Below are 23519 nucleotides of genomic sequence, written 5' to 3' on the forward strand. Positions count from 1 at the left end.
TTCAACCGATTTAGAAGCTGACGAAATGATCGTAGCATGCATGAGGAGGCTGGTTACCTCCAATGAGATCAGGTATCGTCTGAAAAATCTGGGAACAGAGAAGGGGGAAGTTCTCATCAGCAGGAACTACAAACATCACGAGGATGTTTTCTCCGAAAAAAAAACCATGCCTTCTATGTCTATTGTTATAGAGATTAGGGACCAAAAGCTGCGTCGACGACAACAATGAGAAGGTCGAAAACAATTGATTTCCATGAAACGCTGGCAGTCTGCACGTGCCTTATACACTCAGTGTATATATACATTTCTTTGCCGTCCACTGAAAATAACGAGAAGTGACCGAATTCAATGTTTTATGGAGAAAGTGAACACACTAGGGGGAATTTTCCTTTCTGTTTTTGAACTTGAAAGCCGCATCTACAAACTCAGCTCCAGGTTAATTCGGCCGCATTACGCAAATAAAAGAACGATTCTTGGGTTACCGTTTCTAGTGACGTCGTAGTTAGCGCACTGCGCGCGTCTGTTTTTGCTTTGGTTTGCGCGACAACGATAAAACCATTGTTTTCTCAAGCGCGTGGAAGGGAATTTTGTCGTCCATCGCTGCTGCCGCCGTGAACTGAAAATGTTTTTGTAAAACTTGTGGCATGGAAAGGTCAATCTCAATTTCTGAATTGTCCGCAGAAAATGCCGTTGCCGTTGTAAATGCTTACGGGTCGATTCTAGGAGACAAGGAGGATCATGTCGAATAGTAGCACAACGAAGGTTTGTTGATATTTGTACGTTACCGCCATGGAAAGTTTTCATTCTTTGATTTGGAAAAGCTTATCTGATGTCTTTTGCTGGGTAATATCAATCATAATTGACCCTATAAATTTTAGGACCGAACTTACCGCGACTGTAAAGGTCAGTGCGCAGGAAAAAGGGAAGCCAGGCGCCTGTAAATAACAAGTCCTCTCGGTCGGGCATGTGAAGATATGCCCTCACCCTTCCACTGTTCAACTGTAACAAAAAAGTTTACCTTCGTTGAAAAGCTTTATTGCCAGGATAAGACGTGTTTATAATATCGAACTCCATATTGCGAGGGAGAGGGATAAACTCGCTACTCATTTTAAAAAATGGGAAAAGTTAGTAGCAGCTTTAAACACCTGGTAGAAAATTAACCTTGTCATATCTTAGATTTAGTTTGGTCTCCTTTGTTATTTATTTTTATAACATTTTTTCGGTCTTTTTTTTTCTTTCCTTCTTCGTGTGTTATCCACTAATTGCTAATCGTAGGTTTGAAAGCAGTGTATTGTAAATAAGTTCTTGTAAGTAGTTTTTTGTAAGTACTGTTTCGTATTTTTTAAGTGACTTATTCTGAGCAGTGTTTTGTAAATTGTAACTTTTCCTTTGTTTTCTCTTAGTAAGTTATAGATAAGCTGTAAACTGTAATTAGAAAATCAAGTTCTTTAAATATTGTAACGTGTGGTGAAATAAAATAGATAAACAAAATAAACAAATAAACCAATTACAAAAAAATGTAGCAAAAAACATTATAGCAACAACAATGCAATACGGTAGCTGCTAAACGACTTTAAACGGAGCTTGCACAAAAAGTTTTTTCAATAAATGTCAAATGTCTCGCACACTCCTTAGCCAACTTTTATCGTCTACAACAGTAAAGAAGACAGATAAAAACATTTTAGCCCTAGGAGAATTCAATTTCATAATTAGAATTCTTAAATGACAAAATCGTTGAAAATACATCGGGTGAAAGAAAAGAAGTTAAAGCGAACGTCTCCGTGCACTCTGACAACAAGTTGACGCTAAATTGTTGGAAATTATGCCTAAATTCTAAATTTTAAGTTGAAAAGTAGAGTAGCAAGTAACATTTAAGTCCGTCAAAATTATTTATTTCTTTGCCACACTAAAATATAAATGAACAAAGGCTACAAGTAAGGTTCGTCGGCTTAAATGTTAAAGTGGGGAGGTGACCTAACAGAAAATACTGGCAAGCTTATTAGTGTTAGGAAAAGTAAAGAAAGACGCTTGACAAGGCTTACAACGACGGCTATCGAACTGCGAACGACGTAATTTTTACAAGCTGCCATGAAGGGAAAAAAAATGAAAAACACGACGGAACGAAAATCACGTGATATTACAAAATTGTACTTTCTAGGGTGGGGTCACACGTCTAGTCTCATGGGTCTTTTAATCGTTCGTCCTGAGAGAGTGTGGGGCGTAACGTCCTCCCCACCTCGGTTGTCCTCCATTGCGGAGGTTAATACTCGGCTTACTCTTGGGAACACGGACATTCTGAATTGGAACGGTGTCTGATATCAACTTCTCACCACCGTGAACAGCCGGAACCTTTCCTTCATGGTTAGCTTTTGTGTAGACGTTGTACCGGCCTGTTGAAAGTGCCTTTCTCTGTTTTGAATGTTGCAGTTCGCTCAAGTTCGTCCCTTCCAATGTAAACATCCTCAACTACAGCTAATGGCCGCTTTCCACCGGACATTTTATCGTCTGAAACCAGAACAATACCTCCTACTTGTATTGGGGGTGCATCCTTATGCCACTTACTACACACAGATGACTGGTGAATGTATTCTTATTTCCAGCGCTTCCAATCGGGTGATTGAGCAATCTCTCCAGGTAAAGGTACCTCCCCATAACACTCTTACTGGACTCTTCCGTCACGTATCCTCTTGGGGCAAAGGTAAGCGGCTGAGTAGTCTACCAATGGCTAGCTGAGCAGGAGTGATAGCCAATGGATCTCTGTGATCATTGCTAACTGCAGTCAGGTCGTGAGTTAATGACAGTTTTTATTTTGATAAGCAGCATTTTCAATTCAGTGATGAGGTGAGAAGTGCTCTTCCCAGGACCTTACGTAATGGTTTTTTGACTGCGCGACAAAATCGTTCCCACCAGCCACCTCTCCGTGGCGCGCAAAACCATAATGGATTGCCACTTGATGCCCTTTGATGTCGATTCTGAACTGATAGGCTTCTCGTCTAGGATGTCCCGCACAGTTTGACTTCGATCGTAAAGATGTTTAATCTTCTTACTCTCAGCTTTAAATGCCTTCGCGTTGTCAGACCAAACTGTACCGCAAACTCCTCTTCGACTCACCACCCTATCAAATGCTTGAAGGAATTCATCTGTAGTCAGGATTTTTGTAAGCTCCAGGTGAACCATTTGGGATGATGCGCATGTGAATATACAAACGTATGCTTTCGTGATGCCTGAGCTATCTTTCAAGGTCCGGCAGAATCTTCACCAATGTGCATAAACGACGACAAGGGTACTACTCTAAATATCTCTTAAGGTAATGGTCCCATCTTCTGTACACCGGGTCCAACCCGCTGTTTTGTACAAGTCACACATCTTCTGACGACCACACGTCTCTCGAGTCAACCAAACTCTCTGTCTTAAAGCTGATATTATAGTTCCAGCATGTAACATGAGCTTGTGAACTTTGTGTACTAACTTTGCAACCGCTTGATGTCCATGTGGCAAGATTGTTTGGTACTCGTTTTCCTCAGAAAGGTCAGCAAACTGCAACTGATCGTCCACCAACTCTAATTAATTGGTCGCTCCTGTCATAGTAAGGGTCAAGCTTAAGAAGACGGCTGCTATTAGGTACTGTTCTTCCGGTCTTCAAGAGCTGAAGCTCTTCTTTATATACTTCCTCTTGCACCCAGATGTAACATTTTAACTCTGCCCGTTTCATCTCTTCCCCTGACAGTTCACTGTCCCTAGACCAATTCAAGACCCCATCTTAAACAACTTCACTGCTCTTTACGCGTAGGTAGTAACCTGGATCAGCTTTATCCACTTCCCTGATAGAGCGACGTGCTTACGAATCAATCAATGGCCTTACTTAAACTGTTGTGAAGCCATGGAAAGCCCTTCTCTCTTCTTCTTAAGCTTCAGAGGAAGCATCTTCATATTGGGGTTGCAAGGGTTGAGATTCGTACAGTAGGGCACCCATTCCACCATAGTGTGCTTGAAATCATTCCACTTGTCAAAAAATCTACAGGGTTCTCCTTGCTTGCACATTACTTCCCAGCACACAGGATTCCATGTAGACTGTATCTTTGCTACTCGGTTTGCTACGAATCGTTTCCAACAAGAACACTGTCTTCTAATTCAGTGGAGTGTCACCATACTATCCGTCTAACATACTAGCTGATCACACTTGCCCGAGGCTATCTGTGAATCGAATGTACACTGCTGCTTCATGATGCCTTTCGGTAAGCATCTCTGAAGCCATGAAGCTTCACTGGAGACTCGGACGTGACACCATTTCTAAAACGAGGGATTGTTACATCCGTGCATTGCACCAACTCGAATTTCCACGCCAACTATTTTTCTTCAACGTCACTGTCCATTGAGTCATCCCACTGCAAACGTCTTCACCACAGCGCTTGGAAAAGGATTTTGGCTCTCACAGTGAACGGTGATACCAGCCCCATATGCATCGGGTCAAACAGCTTTCAGGCAAGACTTAACAGTCCCCGCTTTGTCAATGGGTCATAGCATGAGATGATGCCATTTGGTGCTTCAATCAAACCCACCAATAGTGACGAGGCTCTTTTCGCTGCAAGCTATAGAGCTCCCACATTTCTAACTGTGATGGCAACTTGGTCTCAAACATTGGTAACAGGATACTCCATCACTCATTGGGTTCCCTCCCAGATCTTCGAATACTCTAGTTCTGTTCTTTAAAGTGTTATAGATCTTTTAAAGTTACAGATTTGACTAAGGGAGAGAAAATCACATGCTTTCGTCCATATCTGGCTTTAGAAATTCCACAGCTGGCTTTTAGTTGGCTTATAGTCTGGACATTAGGCAAATCATCATGGTTATGCACTGCCGCTTCAAAACTGATCCCAGAAGTTCTGAAATTTCAGCACGTCACCAACAAACCTGGGCAGCTAAATCCGAGATAGTTTCAGATTCGAAGGTTGACGGCTTTCACTATGCATACTCTCCATAGAAGATTGTACCTGCAGTTTTATACACTCCTTGTTTAAATACTCATGGGCGACGACAACAGTTTTATCGATACGATCTAAGAGTTATGTCCATTTGGGAAGTTCCTCTTAAATTCCTTCGTCTGCGATCACCGCGTCTAACTCACATCTCGTCTGGAGGTTACGTTCTTGGTCCAAGGTTAGTCTTTCAATTCTAAGTTGGACTTTGACCTTGTTGTTGGTTCTTGACTAAGCTCTGAAATTTCACGAATCAAGGCCAGTCCAAAACAACTTCCATCATCTTCGCTTTTGCCTAATGGCGTGGACTTCTTGCAACTGATTCTCGTTTATAACTCTTAGGAAGCCCATTTGCAGGATAGAAAGGCTGGATGACAGAGCCAAATTCTGAGGTAGGGAATTTCATATTTTTGGACCTTGTTAGAGGATTGTAAATTGCTTGATGTTTGTTCTGCAGTAGTATGGACGATAGTTAGTACCATATCGTGTATTGTAAATAAAAGGTTATGGCTATGGTGATAGTGCGTAAAACTTGAAATTTAAAAAGGCATTCAGATTCAGGATGTCAAAGATGTAAATGATCTTGAGTTTGCAAAATAGAGGGGAGGTGTAAGCAAGGTAATCAGTTCTACTAATGATTCTCACTATACGTTTCTGTTGAAAAAAATCCTGTATAAGTTAGTGGGATAAGAGTTGAAGACCATGCAAAATTAGATATGATTGTTTTGCTGCTATCTTCACCATGTCCAGTGAGCAGAAGTTCTTTTGTGTGAAACAATTGAGCAACCGTATTACGTCATGAAATCAAACATGTCGACGCCCGGGAAATTTAAAAGGGAAACTAGGCGATTTGTCCGACACCGAAATATTATTTCCATGATTTCCGTAAAAATTTGAAATCAGATTGCTTTTTCTATTGATGGAAGTGGATGGAAGTCTCCCATCCAAGAAATTAAATCAACAAACCAATCGCGGTGCGAAAGATCCAAATCTGCCGCGTGTCGCTACTCAGAATACCTGATTTAAGGTGGCTGGCATCGGTTTCTAGCACTTTCCAGCACTTAAAATTTAATAGATCAGTACTACCACTCTCTAAGAGTTGACACAACAACAACGCTATTATTAAACAAATGCCTAATTATTGTTGAACAAGTTTTCAAAAACTCATTAATAATTCATACGGCCCATTGACCTATCAAATGGTCGATAAAACATCACGTGCAGTGGTTTTAAGTAATATATCAAACACGAGGAAGAGTGTTTCCTCCGATTTCCAAACACCGAGAAGTAGGTTAGAAAAGCGAGGCGCGGACGAGTTTTTTTAACCAACTTCGAGGTGTCTGGAAATAGGAGGAAACACTCTTTCGAGTGTTTAATATAGCCTCCCAAACTATTGATAATTCTTGGAGAAATTCGAAGCAAAAGTTCACGAAATTTTATGATAATTAAGATCACATTTCTAAACCTCCTTCACGGTAGTGATTTGCTTTGTTTTGGCTTGATGAATTATTCATGAGCTGACCCGATAAAACCTCCTCCTTATTAGTATGCGGTGTTTAATGTTTTTCTCGTATGCTAATTTCCAACGTTCACAAAAGCATCATTGTTATGAACTCTCTTGACACACGCTTTTCCAGGAATGTTTTTGAAGTCGTTCATAAAACTCGCAGTACGTGTTTTATCGGGTCTAAAACCACTCGGCTGCGCCTGGTGGTTTTAAATCCCGATAAAACACTGCTGCTCGTGTTTTAAACATCACATAGTTGTTTTCTCGACTGTTAAAAACAGCGCTAAATTTATCTTTAAATCGAAATGAGCTCCGTTACCCCCATTTCTAACTATCAAATTGAATATTCAAGATTTATTTCGTAAAGTTTAACATAAAATGGTTAGTAGCGCAAGTTAAGGTGACTTTGAACTGCATTTCAGTTTCGTGAAACAAAGTCAACTTTAGAAGGATTTTTTTCTCTGAAGGTCAGTTAAATTTTGTGTAACTGCGAAAACTGTTACAGTGGCATCTTCGGGGATGCCCTAAACAAAGTGTATTATTCAGCTATGTTCACAAAAGATACAGATGGTCCCATATGTCGACGCAAGAGTCCTTAATTACCACAGATGACGAAAATTGTAAGCTAATAATAAGATACATAAAATCTATTCCATTGTTTTACCGAAATATTCTAGTATACTTCATTGAATTAAAAACTCTTTACAGCTTTGATCAAGCACAAAATATAATTCTATTCAACAACAAAGAAATACTTGTTGACAGTAAAACCATTTTTATCAGGGAATGGTTTAAAAAAGGTATCCTGTCAATACAAGATCTTTTAGACAATACCGGTCAACCAATGTCATACCAGGAATTTACTAATAAGTATTCCTGTAAAACTAACTTTCTCCAATACTATCAAGTTATTAGCGCTATCCCAAAGCACCTATTAGCCAAAGCAAAATCAACGAAGCCAATTAATAAAGAGTCATATTCTGATAATAATCTTAGTCTACAATTAAATGAATCGATAACTCTATATTTGAACAAAATCAAGACTAGCGACTTCTACAGGTTATTATGCACAAAAATCCACACGATAGGTCATTCTGGGCCACAGAGATGGAGCAAAGATCTTCCCTTGGATGAAGATAAATGGGAAAAAATATTCACCTCCCTAAAAACCGTCTGTAGAGAGACCAAATTAAAGGAATTTCAATATAAATTAATCCACCGAATTTTAGTCACCAAAAAGGAACTTTACCGCTACGGAATCAAGGAAGATGATGAATGTATATATTGTGGTGAAAAAGACTCCGATTGATCATACTTTTAGAAATTGTCATTTCGTCAAGATTTTCATTCAACGGGTTATCAACTGGTTCAATATAGAAAACAAGGTCAAGTTCAATCCGTCTAGCGAAGAAAGACTGTTTGGCGTCCTCTCGGACTTGCATGAAAAGGTACTAGTAAAAAAATTCAATTATACTATGTTATTTATGAGACACTATATTTACGCCAACAAACTACACAACAAACCAATTCTCCTCCAAGACTTCGTTGATAAAATGATAATTAAATACAGAATTGAAATGCTCTAAAATACACATGAAAAATAACTCCTCTGACTTGATCAATGGAACTTATTACCTCTTGCGTTATTTGCTTTTTTTTTTTTTTGGTGTTTATGTGTGTGTGTGTGCGTGTGATGTATTAGAATTGTAAGTAGTGTAAGCATTGTAATTATTAGTAGTACGAGCATTGTATGGATGGTATTGATAGTATAGCAGTATAGCCAATATTGTAAATAATGCAAGTATAGTGAATATTGTTAGTAATATTTAGTATCAGTGGTGTTTAGTACTGTAAACATTTAATATATGTCTGTAAGGCAAATAAAAAAAGAATTGGAAGCTAATAACAGTTCGTAGATTCTGGAAACAATATTCCGTTCTGTTGAAACTTTCTGCAAAATTAAATTTTCCACTAAAGCATCCGAAAAAATTAAGACCGGCTGTGTTAGGTTACGCAAATATGCCCACAAAAAGGCCACAAAACGACATGGGAACACTAGTAACAAAAAAAAATTGTTTAAATGTTCTCGCTGGGAGGACTTGCTGAATACACAAACGAATTCAAGTTGTGAGATTACTTGACAAGGAAAACATACTCGAGTACAGCAGGCCTTTAATCTTCCACAGGATTTAATCCCGGGGAATATACATGTACCCCCGGGGAATACACCTCCGGGGGTACTCACAAAGTTTTATACGGGGAGGCTCCGCTAAAATTTAGAATTTTAGTTCCCACAATTTAATTGTGGGTACTAAAATTTAATTTTGATGGGTACTAAATTTTCATTTTAATTTTAATTTCAAAAGTTGGCTCGAAACAGTTTCCAGAATTTTCTAACACTTACACTTTGACGGATCAATAATAGTGGTATCACACAAGTACCTAATCATTGGCGAACAAGTCAAGGTCACTTTCTTGACAAAATAGACCTGTTAAAAGCACCCCTCATTTTAGCCTCAAGTGGTTGTAGCTGGGTGATCCCTATTTTTTTTATTGAAAGCCTATAGTGAGCATGTTTAGGTACGACCTTTTGCAAAGCTTAAAAAAGTGTAGCCACCTTAAATTTTCGAAAATTCAAGATAAAGCTAAAGGGAGGGAATACAGTTAGCCCAAACTGATACATGATCTAAAAATAATGAATGATAAAGTTAACGCTTCAATCAGAGCCTTAAAGATGAAGCACCTTTAGGTATCCATTAAGGAAAATCTTTTGAAGGGCAAGCATGGGTGCATTGACCTTGCAGATAATGACTCTATTTGTCTACACTGAAACTGGAACAATTTTTAGTAATGAGAAAATTCTGGATCAAATTAAAATTCATTTTCTCGATTAATAGATTACCATAGCAACAGTATAACCTGTTAAAAGGAACCCTCATTTTAGCCTCAAGTGGTTATAGCTGGGTGACCCCCATTGCATTTTTTATTGAAAGACTGTATTGAGCATGCTTAGATACGACTTTTTGCAAAGCTTAAAAAAAAGTGCAGTCAGGGGTACAGAGCCACGTTAAATTTTCGAAAATTCAAGATAAAACTAAAGGGAGGGAACACAATTAGCCCAAACTGATATATGATGTAACAATAATGACTGATGAAGTTAAACGCTTCAATTGTAGCTTTAAAGATGATGCACCTTTAACCTGGTATGCGCTATCCATTAAGGAAAACCTTTTGAAGGGCAAGCATGGATACATTGACCTTGCAGATAACGACTCTTTTTGTCTACGCTGAAACTGCAACAATTTTTAGTAATGAGAAAATTTTCTCGATTCCTGAGGTTTTTTCTTCTTTCGCGAGTCGAACAGGTAAAAATTAACTGCGAAAACCTCTAGGACTACGGAAATATGCAGTTTTGGGAGGTTTGAATGTCACAGGTGTGGAGGAAATGGTTAGCCTGAATTTAGTAAAGCAGACTGCCATGCTGATAAGTCAAACGCGAGGAAGAGTCAGTTTCGACCAATTTCCACCGAGAAGTAGATTGAAAAAACGAGGCGCAGCCGAGTTTTTTTAAACCAACTTTGAGGTGTTTGGAAATCGTATGAAATGCTCTTTCGAGTCTCTGATATAGCCTCTCAAACAATTAATAATTCTTTTACCAAATTTTATGATAATTAAGATCACATTTCCAAACCTCCTTAAGGGCAGTGATTTCCTTTAATGTCTCTTTATGAATCATTGTTTGAGAACTACTATATAATGCAGCTTTTTCTAAAGAGTATCACAGGAAAGTACACTGTCATCTGCTCATTGGCTTTCATTTGAATGGTCACAATTTAGGATTTCATCCATAGACTCAAAAGTTAGAATAACCTTGTACAGCATACTAAAAACAGCTCAGTAGCTTTCATTTGAATGGTCTCAATTTAGGATTTCATTTAGATTCAAAAGTTATACCCACCATGTACAGCATACTAAACAGTACCACAGGAAAGTACTGCTCGGTAGCGTTCATTTAAATGGTCCCACTTTAGGATTTCATCTCCAAATCAGATTTTAAAAAAATAGCTATATGGGAGAATACCGCTAAAAAAAGGTTCATATGTATGAAATTCACCCATAGACTGTGCGTGAAGAATTATAACGGCAAAAAATATCTTTGACCCTACTTATATTGTTGGTGTAGTTTGGTCAGTACAAGAAAAGAGTACATTGAAGTAGAACAAGAAGTTAAACGGTTGTTCCAAAAACCCATGACTTTCTTACATCGCATTGCAGAAAAAAAGATGCACAATTCACTGGTTATGGGAAAAAAACGTTCACATATTAATATGTGGTTAATTTAACTCATTAGCAACTGATGATGTTACAAAGAAAATCTATCATATACGAAATATCCATCAAAATTTATCTTATATACAAGAGTAAAGTTCTCTTATTTACAAGAGGCCTTCACTGAAGGCAAGAATCTCTTTTATCAAAGACGTAGATTTGCTTCCTGTGAGTGGAAGTTCGGCAGTTCTTCATAATATACAGACATAATTAAACCAATGTCCATTCACGACATACCAATGGCAGTTTATCGGTGCCTCACACATCGCAGACCATCGCATCTCCAAAGTAAACACCTTCCGGGGAACTTGAAAACCAGAAAAATAAAATTCAGCAGTTTTGACAATCTTTGTTTTTACAAATTGCATCTGTGTAGGCTTAAGTCTTGGCCAAGAAGTAAAAAAATGTAAACGCAATTCGATCTTTTCGGGTCGAACTGAAAAACGACTCTGCACACAGAACAGGTTGAGCTGTTGTTTTGGGGGTAAACAACTTCAGTTGAAATCCATCAAAGTCGCTGAAACGTAGATAGCTTAATTGGCTTAACTTCCTATAAGGATTAGCTTAACGGAACTAGAATTAGAAAGACTTGAGATAAGTGAAAATAACACTTTATGATAATTAAGTGGCCTTTCTTCTTATAGGCGAAATTATTACCGATTTTATCAATATTGCTAAAAATCCCCGATTTCTTTCCGATTGATATTAAGCATCCTTGAAATTTGGATTCCATGCCGTTGAATAGCGATGGAAAGAGATATGACTTAGAGGAATTTGAGATATGATTTTGCCTTCAAGCAGGAATTTCGCAGCCTCGGGTAACTGAACTATCTGTAACTTTATACTGCAGTATCTGGAGTAAGCTACTTCTTAGGTTGGCTGAACTGAACGTTTGACTGATCAGAAACGACCAACAGTCTTAATCGTGACACAACGGATAGATTTTGTGACAGCTGAGAAATCTACCGAGTAACTGCTTCCCGTTCCATCGTAAAATCCTGCCTAAACACGTTTAGTGAAAGCTAGGAAACAGGCAAAACATGATTTGGTAATTCAGAAATTAGGAATTTTGGAATTTTGAGTGAATGGTAACTGATAGCTGAAAAATTTTCGAAATTTAACTGACAATAATTGAGCATCGTTTTACGTTATCAATCAAAAGCTCACGTGAGATTTAAAAAGCATAAATTAATATCAACGGAGAGAAATTTACATTGGCATTTTTCTGGTGGCAATAAATCGTGGCAGTGACTGTTTTACCATTTTGAACGGAAAAAAGTCCGTTCAAGAAAGCGCAATTAAAGAAACAATCAATCAGGCTGGTAACACAGACATGAATACTTGCGTCTATAGAATTTTGCCACCCTCTGGTAATTAACACAATGTAAACTCAAGGTTAAGTATTTCTTTTAACTGGTAACTATAAATGTCGGGCATCTGTGCTTGCATAGCAGAAATTCCGTCATGGCCAAAATAACAAATCTTAACAGGATTTTCGGATTTCTCTGTAAACAGTACACACCGGCTGTAATAGAAAAACTTCTCAAAATCGTGTGATAAGTCTCATAAAGAAAATCTAATATTACCAAATGAAGATGCTGCTCAGTAGCTTTTACTTGAATAGTCACACTTAAGAATTTCATCTGCAGACTGAAAAATTAATTAGAATTATCGTGTACAGCATAATAAACAACACCACAGCAATGTACTGCTCGGTAGCTTTCATTTGAATGGTCACATTTTAGGATTTCATCCACTGCCGGACTCAAGCGAGAACCATCTTCCTACAGCATAATAAACAGCACCACAGGAAAGTACTGCTCAGTAGCTTTCATTTGACGACAGGCTCAAACGTGAGAGCTATACCTTGTACAGCATGATAAATAACACCACAGGAAAGTACTGCTCAGTTGATTTTGCTTGAATGCTGGCGGGTCACACTTCAGGATCAGATTTATCCACAGACTCAAAAGTGACAACTACGTTGTTCAGCACGATAAACGCATGATGTAAATGTGCAGTAGCTTTTACTGGAACTCAAATTTTAGAGCTCCCTTGCACACTAGCACGATGAATAACTCTACAAGAGAGTATTGCCCTTAAGCAATCGTTTGAATGGCTAAACAAAAAAAAGTACAAGGCGATTTTATCCAGATATTAACTAATTAACGGCCTTACTTGGATTTCGATAGTGAGATATTTCAGTAGAAGACTGTATATAATATACAAATGCCTATTATTAGATGATGCTAGTCTCACTGACATTCGCCAATCTTTGGGCTACTTGATAGATGATGCAAACTACGAATAGGCTTCGTTCATTTATGGCAACGGAGATGTGTGGCCCAATTCTGAATCTTGGATAGTTTCATGTATACATGCAATGTATTCGTCTGATTCGTGCATCCGTTTACCTATTTCAGGTAATAACAGGAAGATGTGCAATCTTTCAGTGAAGTCATTCGTCTAGCGCACGCTCACATGACAAGGAAACGCTACATTGAAAACAACAATCACGACCTTCAGAAACAGAATCCATACTTTACAGTCAAAGTTCTGTTGAGCAGAGCGTTGTAGTCGGCAGGTCATGGAAGCTACTAGCATCTAGCTTGGTGTTGACAACGAAGTCAACGGACTCATGCATTGTCGAGGTACCAAACCTCCTAATGTGAGGAACCGATTTGCTCCTTCCACGCCGCCGTGTTTTGGCAATCTCAGCCATGTCAATGAGATGAGTTTCCACTTCGTTTACGGAGCTCAGGTCCATCACTGGAGAGGAGTTGCCACTGCATGACGACGTGGCCGAACTGGAAGACACTGAACTCATATTTCCCGAGCTTTTTCGTCGGGTTTTGTTCAATTCCAGCTTGACTTTCTCATCCATTGCAAGGCTGCTCGGTGTCACCGCTAAGACCTCTTGGAAATGTAGCCGGATCAAGACGTTCCAGAGATCAGAACTGTTGTATGTACGGCGTGCGACCTTGTTTTATCATCTAGGCCATCGCGCTATTATGAGAATTGTGATTGGTGTTTGTCGCAATGGCCTCTGTTATTTGACGCTAATTGCGCCTCTCATGAGGAGAATGCAAACACTTCGACAAGCACTGCATCAGCGTAACATTCCTCAATTTAAAGATGTGCTGATAACCTGAGCTATATTTGGAGATAAAAAAAATCGCAGTTAACCTCTTGCCTCTTCAAGTCAAACCATGGATCCTGAAATTTGCTTCAGTAACGTTTGAGTTTATGGATGAAATCAATGTGACCATTCCAATGAAAGCTAAATTGAGCAGTACTTTCACATGGTACTGAATTGTGTTCCATCGTTTTTCCGTTTTGTAAAATGGTCTTGAAGTGTGTCAAACGGGGCTTTTGGCACTCTTAGGTCTGATCTGACAGACTTAATCGGCGATTACACAAATGTCATGAAATGAGGTTTTTCGTTTCGGTACCTGCGTCCTTCGTAATGTTCACCATACATTTGCCACGGCGACGACAGCGACGGCGAAATAAAGAAGATCTAGCAATATTTCTTGATTGTTTTTAATAGAACAATTATTCCACGAGCGAGGTATAGCGTGTAACGCTGAGATGGCTACATACATATCATCTCATATCTTACTTATTTTGCTTTGCAAGAACAACCAGAAGACAATTTAATGTCGCTATTACTCGGGCATGGTACAATGGCTCATAAACCATTGCCGTTAAGCCAATCAAATCCCTGGAAATCGGCATCATACAATCATCCAGTTTTTTTTTTATAATAGTAAACAGTTCGAAGAAATTCTTGGATTTTGGACATTACGCCTTATCGTCGAATCTCTAAGGGTAGGTACTCTGCTAGGAAAGCAATAGAGCTCTACAATTAACGCTCCGCCCCATTGATTAAAATACGGGTCAATGCTGCAATGCTACTGTTCAATGACATTTCTTTATGCGACAGTACTATCTAAAGCAGATAATAAAAATTTAAGTTTAGTTTTTTCCAGTTTTCATTCCGGTTCAAGTTTAAGAGTGCGTTCGATTGACCCTATTCCAGAATAGGAATACATACAACGATGGCACGAAATCCTCGGTCTCTAAAAGGTTTTAGGAGTTACTAGAGTACGAGACGGCTCTTGAATTCTCATGTGTCAGCGAAAGTTTGCAGAATTGGCCTACCAAATTTCTTAAAAGAGAAATTTAACAGCTATTCCGCTTATTCTTATTCCGGAATACGGTCAATCGAACGCAACCGAAGAAACTTCAAGAACAAAATCTCTCCAATCGAGCAACCAGCCTGTTTACATTTCTTATCCATCTCTCCATAGAGGAAATCCACACCAATTGTTAGCTAGTTCTCGGCAATTAGTTGCCCTTTTTTAGACAGCAATTAAGTTATTTTGTCATTAATGTCCAGTGATCGATTTGCAAGACTGTGCCCGCTTCTTGAGTGGGTTTAATTTGGGAAGTCCAAGGCTAAAGATAGCCATCCTCGAGTAACTTTAATTTGTAGAAAAACTTCAAACTGAACACAACTAAAAATAGAAATGGTGTTTGTGAGACACCAAGCACTCTACAATAGAAAAAGTATTCGTCAATTAGTTTTCTGGTTAATTAGAAAATAAGAGATCCTGAAACGTTTTTTCCAAAGGGAAAATTAAAACCGATTGATTTTGTAAATTTCTTCAAAGGGTCGTCTAGACTATGGTGGAGCTGTTATCAAATTGTAACGTTTCTAAACACATTTTGCTTCATTTCGCCCCTGCAAAGACATCAGTCTTGACGACCAGCACTGAGTTTTGCAAAGAATCTATCACGTCAAGTTTCCAGAATCTTCTATCGTACAGCTTAAATTAAAACTGTCAAGACACTTTTCAGCCTCTTGTTAAACAAGCTTAACATTAGTCAAGGACACTCAATTAGGCCTTGCCTTCAACTTAAACCTGATCAAACAATGCTTGCCTTTATCCAATACGAAAAACAACGATGTTGCTCCACGATCCACCCCGCGATTTGTGACAATGTGAATTAATTTCGCTCATAAAAAAGTTCGCCACAACCGTGGGCCAAACATTTACCAGGCATCAAATACTTCTCAGTAGTAAAATGCCAAATTAAAAAAAAAAAGATTCTCGAACATTCTTGCACTCGGAGCAAGCTGGTAATTAGCCAATTTTCGCGGATTCTCTAAGATGCATGGGGAGCTGAAAAATTGATAAGGTTAGGCTAAGGCTGTCAAGTATTTAAGTTGCAATTATCCATCTTCTTTGACTATGCTAAGATATTTTTAATGTGTCGGTTTCTGTACTATCTCTTTTACAAAGCTGGACCTTGCTCTTTTTTAGCTTTCGCTAATAAAGATCTTTCAGTCTTTCATGCTTTTCAAGGTAACACTAAAACTGCCGACGTCATGCTTTCATTACTAATTCTGTCATGTCAAGTTTCATTCGTAGAAGTGGGACCTGCAGAGTAGCTAGCGAGAAAGGATAAGGATATCAAGACATTGAGGCCAGGAGGTAGGATGTATGCTATTATTTGTCGACGGGATGAAAGGACGGATTTAAAACTATCTACAAGTGGCATTAAAAACTGATTTACTGAATTTCATTATCCAGGTGACTGGATCACGTGACACTCAATTTGGCCTTGTCTTGTGACTTAGCTGAAGCTGATAAAACAATGCTTCAATGCTTTTATCCAAGACTGACGAACAACACTGACGTTACTCCACGATCCAACCAATTTGTGACAATGTGACCCTCAGAGTGGCAAGACAATCTAAGGGCAGGAGGAATGATTATGTTATTATTTGTCGACGGGTTGAAAGATAGGATTGAAACTACCGTATTTATTCGATTAACCCCCTGGGCGTTTATTTAATTTTGGGCCCATGAGGGTGGGCGCTTATTATTTTTCCAACATTTTCAGAAAGCGAGGACATTTTTAGAGAATAACAAAACAAGGAATAACAAATTTATTTTGCGTCAAAAGACAAAAGAAAGTACAAAAGCTAACGTAAACAAGCCATAAACAGTATAAAGATTTAATTGACTACCTGATTTAAAACCAATTTTGGAACACAACTGACGTTCCTCATCCTCCTCTTCACGCTGGACTAGCACAGGAATGTCTTTTGGTTGGGAGGGGGTGGTGTGGGCGCTTATCATGTAACTTTTTGGACTTTCAGGGTAGGCGCTTATTCGAAGTGGGCGCTTATTCGAAGGTGGGTAGTTAATCGAATAATTACGGTATCTACAAGTTGCTTGCGGCGGATGAGACAAAAATAAACTTCAGACTTTGAACTGTTTTTCATTTTTTAGGAAAGTTTTTGGAAGACTTTCGGCTAGGAGAGTCCCTATTAAAGCTAAAATCGCGGCAAAGAGACCTAGGAAATACGACTAAGTTATGCCCAACTGAGTTTTAAGAGTCTTAAAAACGAATCGATCTTGTTGTGGAAATATAAAAATCTCACACTGATGCGTCAGAACATCCTCGAAGAAAATTTCCATTGATCATTTCTGTTGATTTTCCTGTTTTCGTGGTAAACTGTTCTAAATTTATACTTACGTACCTTGCTGATATGTCGAAAATTGTTTCCGTGACGTCAGAAGTGAACTTTAAAATCAGCCGGACCAACAAAACACACCGATCAAGTTTAGCAGAAAAACAAGAGGTCAAAAAGGTGAATGCATTTTTAAACGTCGACCGGAAGTTTTCCAAGTTGAACTGATCTTCCCTTATGCCGTCCATATGTGGCCAACGACACTCACTATAAATTTAATATGTGCGCCAGTAAAACAGCCGCCATGTTTTGACCAAAAAAGGTGCAAAAAATTGCTTTTTGGCTTTTTGGGTCGCGTTCCATTGATATTATATATTCTGAAATAAGAGTCACAGAATACCTTCTAGATTTCTCGTTTAAAGTTAATTTGCGAGGGCGTAGATATAAACTTCGGTGACTTCAAAAACCTGTTATTTGTTATCACGCGGAATACGATAAATCGAACGTACCCTCAAGTGTGAAACTAAAATTAGATCCAATAGTCGTTTTGTATTGTTGCCCACGTCGACAAAACGAAAATTTAAACGGGTACTGTGAAGCATGAAAGTTTTATGGGTTCCAGTTTTTGCGGATTTTGCTGTTTGACCTCGATCCGTTTAAAGTCAAATTAAAAACTCTGCTTTTAATAGACTTGTGCCACTGGGGCCATATACATTGGAGTCAAACAAGGACAAATGATTTTCGTTTGCGCAGTAAGGTATTACAGTGATATGTCTCTAATATGTATTAGTAGAGTGAACTGTGACTCAACATACCGTACAATAAAAGTTGCATACATTAAGGTTTCTGCTTGAACAGAGAATCGCAAAACTTAGTTCCAAGCAGAAATTTCAGTCATCTCGAACCGCAAAAATTTATTCCCGCAAACCAGAAAAAATCGCCAATCCGAAAAATAAACTCTCGAAAAATTTTCGTGCTTTACGGTGCCATAAGGATAATCTCCAGGAAGGCCGAAGGCACGAACATGACTCCCAGCGATGAATGAAATCGTTAATAATCTGTAAAGAAAACAACAAAAATAACTAACCTGGCTGCTATCCAATTGATTATGGAATTGTCAGCTATTCAACAGTTCCTAATTCAGTTCACTGAAGAAAGATTTTTCATAAAGACGAAAACGCCTGCTATGGAACTAAAAGTATGATGAAGCCTCGGTACTGTGCACAGTCGGTGGTTACTTATAAAGCAGACAGTTGTCAGTTGTGTCTGAACAGTACAGCGATTCGTAAAGCCTGTTTCTTTTTTTTTTTAATGACTAAAACTTTTATAGCGAGATTACTCCTTAAATCTTTGAAATCACCCAGTTATTGCCATTAGCCAACAACTAGCAACAGCAGACTTCAATCTCTAGCCAAGAATATTCAAACCCTTAGTAAGGGTTTGAAGATTCTTGGACATTTTCCAAGTCTTCCAAAAAAGACCCACTTAGACCTGTATGCTACTCCCCCAAGGGGGAGAGAGTGGGGGTGTGCTCTGGTATATCAGTATATCGAATGAGGCTAACCAGTCTTAGGCCCCCAAAAAGTCCAGTTTAGCTAAAGTTGGGTGCAAAACAGTCAAACGGTCAAAAAAAATCCTTATATTCCACATAAAAACGAGAACCTAACTGGGTTTTCGATCGAACCACAACAAAATCTTCAAACCCGAAAGAGTCCTCAAATGACCAATTTCAAACCCCAAAAAGACCCTCGCACCTCACATGAGGACTCTACCACCGCCCTCCCCCACCCCCGTGATCTGAGGTAATTCCTTTGCCAAGCTCCGAGATGAAATATCTTCAAACTACAAAGTAAACTAACGACATCTTTCAGCACTTTGGAGTGACGGACCGATGTGCAAGATTTTGAGAGAATGGAACTTCGAAGTATCCAAAATTCGTGCAAATAGAATGTGTACCTTCTAGTAACTCCAGGAGAAATGGAGGGAACCGGAGGCAACCATTGTATGTCAAATATAGATCAAAACAGTTGAGGCTGAATATTGCAGAAGTCAATCAACAACATACATTGACAATTTAGAGACCATTTTAGTTTGGCTTATCAAAAAGACAGGAAATCTCTAACGTCAAGGAGCACCCCACGGGCGGAACCTCTTCCAGAACATCCGAATTACATACTGATATATTATTTTGTCCCCTAGGCTACTAACAGCAGGAAAAACATATGCACATACTGCGGACCTATCTGTATAACCTGCGGAACAGCTGCCCACATATATATCCGACCTCACGTTTGATTATGTTACATCAGTGTCGAGTGATATAGGACTTAAGAGCTGTGGTCAGTAAAAACTGTTTTGTTTTCCACAAAAGTGAAGATTAGATATCAATATAAACAGATATCATTAGCGTGACAGCTAGCTGGCTAAAAGGAAGAGCAAGATCGGCTTCCATTCGGATTCTAACGGCTCACGCGAAGCAACAAAATATTTTAGGTCGTCTGCAGTGATTCCTGTCTCCAAACGGACGACGTCTTATCACTATCTATATCATCACTGTTTACATCAAAATGGCGAGAATGGAGTCACGTCCTTTGGAAGAGAAAGACAGACTGATATGGTTCAAACCGTTTTCTTCGTCACAGCGAACGGGAAGATCGGCAGATAGCATTCCTCGTGTATTTGGAAACTTTGGGAAGAGCTCATCTAACAACGATCCATCTTTGCGGAGAACCAGATCTTTTAAACTGCCACGAGTGTTAAGGAAAGATAAGGAGGACAAACAGAGTTTTAGTCTTAGTTTTGTACTAAGAACGAACACGAACCAAAAGGAAGGAATCCAATCTGAGAAAGAGTTTATGAAAGGCAAGGGGAAAGACTCTACAATGAAACAGAATACCAATTGCGAAAGGTTAAACGGCCAACAGAGTCTACCGCAAAAGATAGATAAGTCATCGGCTGGGACAAATCAGTTTCTTGTCCCTACAATTTGTATTCAAACTCCCGAAGAGGTGAATTTAATTCTTCAACTTCAACCAATGCCACAGTCACTCGAGCAGGGATCAACGAGGGATTTGACACACGATCGTGCAGACATCACTGAATGCAACCAGACCTCAAAACAGAATCCAGCCTTGCAGTTTAAAGACGAGAAAAAAGCAAAGCTTCGGAGGAAGAGGAGTGCATCTTGGGGAGGCGAAGTTGTAGTTTCTTGCAGTGGGGATCTAAAGATGAGCGCTGCTGGAGAATTAAAAACCTCCATGTCCTGGAGCGCCTTTCTCAACTCAGACACGTCACGAGAGACTGACCTATGTTCAACCGAATTGTAGCACGCGGAAGGGAGGTCAGTGACTGCTTATCGAGATTATCTAGTCTGTTCCAAACTTAACTAAGGATATATCAACTGCAAATTTAATTGGTGTTATTTAGACTCTCTCAGTCGGCAATCAGAAGAAGTGGCCATTTAGCGCCGAAATTTACCCATGCCAGCGCTCTATCAATCAACAATTGTTAGACATTTATGTAGTATTAACTGAATAGTTGGAGAATAACAACAACTTGATTAACCACGGCACGAATGTTATAATCCATCAAATATTTTCGCTCGCGCGCGATTGGTCTAAACGCCACACGTGACCGAATATACCCCAGCTAAAAGTAGGGAATATCCGGTGATATTCCCCGAGTGATATTCCCAAATTTCAAAAACTTCAAGGCGCGTCCCGTTTACAATAAAAATTAATGTCAAGATGGGGGAACGGTTTGCTTTTGTGACAGAGGGAGAGATAAACCTGCTGGTCGATAAAGCAGTATCAGAAACAACATACGCTCTAAACGTTTTTGACGATAAACTGTTCTTGAACGAAATGTTCAAATACTCAAGCTCGTTGCTACATGTTGCGAAAAATATTTTGAAGGATAATAACCACAATAGCCTCCATTTGGCTTTAAAAATATGCTCAGATATTTGTCCTTGGACATCATCTGCTCCTCCAAGCTCACAGTTTTCCTCGAACTTCGCTCTAGGAAAACTGTTCGCTTCTCGGAACAGATAATGTCCGCGGGCAAATATCTGAGCATATTTTCGCGCCAAATGGAGGCTATTGTTTATATATGACATAAAACGGCCTTACAAAGATCCTTGTTTTACGTCTCAAACTTATGAAAATGATCTAAGCCACAACCTACGAACACTGATAACAACAATGCCGAGGATACCTGCTTTGCGTTTTTCATTTTAGGGTATAAAATAATTGTCCCGTTCCCATCATACAAGGGAGACCCACTTTCCATAGTTTAAATTGTGGAATGTTTCAAGATGCGTCACATAGCAACCAGACTTCTACGTCACTGCATTGCTTTTTTGTGGCGCTATAAAAGTAGTCCCCGGGCCGAAAGAACGGTCCAAGCGTGTTCAAGAATGATTTTATGACAGCACTCAGTCTATTAACAACTACCTTTGTTTATGAAAGGCCAGGGTGACAGTGTATTGTGTATTGTATTTCCAAAATCTGATTACTGCTCTTCAAGGAAGACGCCCTTTTTAAGTCAATTTCACTTAAAATTGGCTTGGAATCAACTTTTATAAAGTTAGCGCGTTTCATTTTTGTTTGGTTCTTATGCCTCGAAACCCTGTCAGAAATCTAAATAATTTGAACGTTTGTTCTTTGATTGACGTCCACCAAAACGCAACTTTACTGATTAACCGACTCTTTTGAAGGCTGTAGGTCTCGTGTTATTGGTAACCGCTGTAATGACTCAATCTTTTACTAGAAAAGAAACAAACAAAGCAAAACAAAACACGGACAATTTCCCGTGACAAATGCCTTTAACGTGACATATTTCCTCACACTCATACTTTCAGTATTTGAAAAGGTCAGTTACAAATAGGTTCCCAGGGCTGATGTGGACTTTACAAATTAAAATTATACAGTAACAATAATAAACTCATATTAATGTTTACAAGAGATTAAAACTGTCAAAATAATTACAAATTTAAAAGCTACTTGAAATTATTAAACTCGCTGGATCATTGTATAATGCCATTCGACTGATTTGATTGGCTTAGCGGCCATAGTATATAAAAACAATAGCCTCCATTTGGCGCGAAAATATGCTCAGATATTTGTTCGCGGACATTATCTGTTCCGAGAAGCGAACAGTTTTCCGAGAGCGAAGCTCAAGGAAAATTGTGAGCTTCGAGTATTTGAGCTTGAGTATTTGAGCATTTCGTTTAAGAACAGTTTACCGTCAAAAACGTTTAGAGCGTATGTTGTTTTCTGCTACTGCTTTATCGACCAGGCCCCAGTTGTTCAAAGGCCGGATATCTTTATACGCTGGATAAGGTAATATTCAGGGGCTAAAATATACTTCACGTTAAACGTTGTCCCAGGTTTTCGTACACTCCCAAACTTAACTGTGGTTAGAGTGTGCATATTCGCTTGTACACGAAGAAATACTTAAATCTCTGCAGATTGGAACTGTCGGATAGTGACTTATCCACTGGATAAAGTTATCCGGCCTTTGAACAACTGGGGCCAGCAGGTTTATCTCTCCTTCTGTCACAAAAGCAAACCGTTCCCCCATCTTGACATTAATTTTAACTGTAAGCAAGACGCGCCTCGAAGCTTTTGAAATTGGGGAATATCACTTGGGGAATATCATCGGATATTCCCCAGTTTTAGCTACTATCATTAGATACTATCATTCGTAGGTACTATCTTGTTTGGTTGCTTGATAAGAGAAAGTTGACGATGCATTGTGATGAGATGATTTTACACCCTGCTACTTTTCAACAGTTTTATTTTTGTTGTTTCTTTTGAGGAGGCGTGAAAGGTAGATTGGAATTGAACTTGCTTTTCGTATGTAAAAAAAAAACAAATACCATAACTGTGAATGAGTACCAGTTTGGGTCTCAAGCTTTAACGCTCTGTAGGACTTTGTCCATCATGATTGTGTTTTTAGATATAGTTCAGTAGGCGTTTAGACTGTTTTTGATCTAAAAAAGATGGGACGCACTCTAAAAGGAGGAAATCATGTTTTATCATAGTATAAAACAGGGCCGAAAGCCTTTTTTATTTATTCAGTTTCTTGTTGTTGTTGTTGTTGTTGTTGTTGTTGTTTTCGAGTTGCGTTTAATAAGAAAAAATTTAGAAAGGTGGTTTCTTTAATCATACAATAAATTGAAGAATCGGTAAAATTCTGAAAACTGGAATCTTTTTTA

The 23519-nt window shown here is 38.8% G+C and overlaps 1 protein-coding gene across 1 annotated transcript; it reads left to right on the plus strand.

The window, feature by feature from the left end:
• Positions 1-2: 2 nt before the first annotated feature.
• Positions 3-23519, plus strand: LOC146463645 (uncharacterized). The gene is made up of 2 exons (XM_085084145.1): positions 3-762; positions 19499-23519. Exon 2 carries the CDS (start codon positions 19867-19869, stop codon positions 20623-20625), a length of 759 nt encoding a protein of 252 aa, XP_084940271.1. The 5' UTR covers positions 3-762; positions 19499-19866; the 3' UTR covers positions 20626-23519.

Source organism: Pavona decussata, unplaced genomic scaffold, assembly GCF_977016875.1.
Source record: "Pavona decussata unplaced genomic scaffold, jaPavDecu1.1 SCAFFOLD_175, whole genome shotgun sequence".
Lineage (NCBI taxonomy): Eukaryota > Metazoa > Cnidaria > Anthozoa > Scleractinia > Agariciidae > Pavona > Pavona decussata.

Bases quoted from the DNA above. Each gene is read 5' to 3' on its own strand.
- LOC146463645 (XM_085084145.1), top strand. From the start codon at position 19,867: ATGGCGAGAATGGAGTCACGTCCTTTGGAAGAGAAAGACAGACTGATA.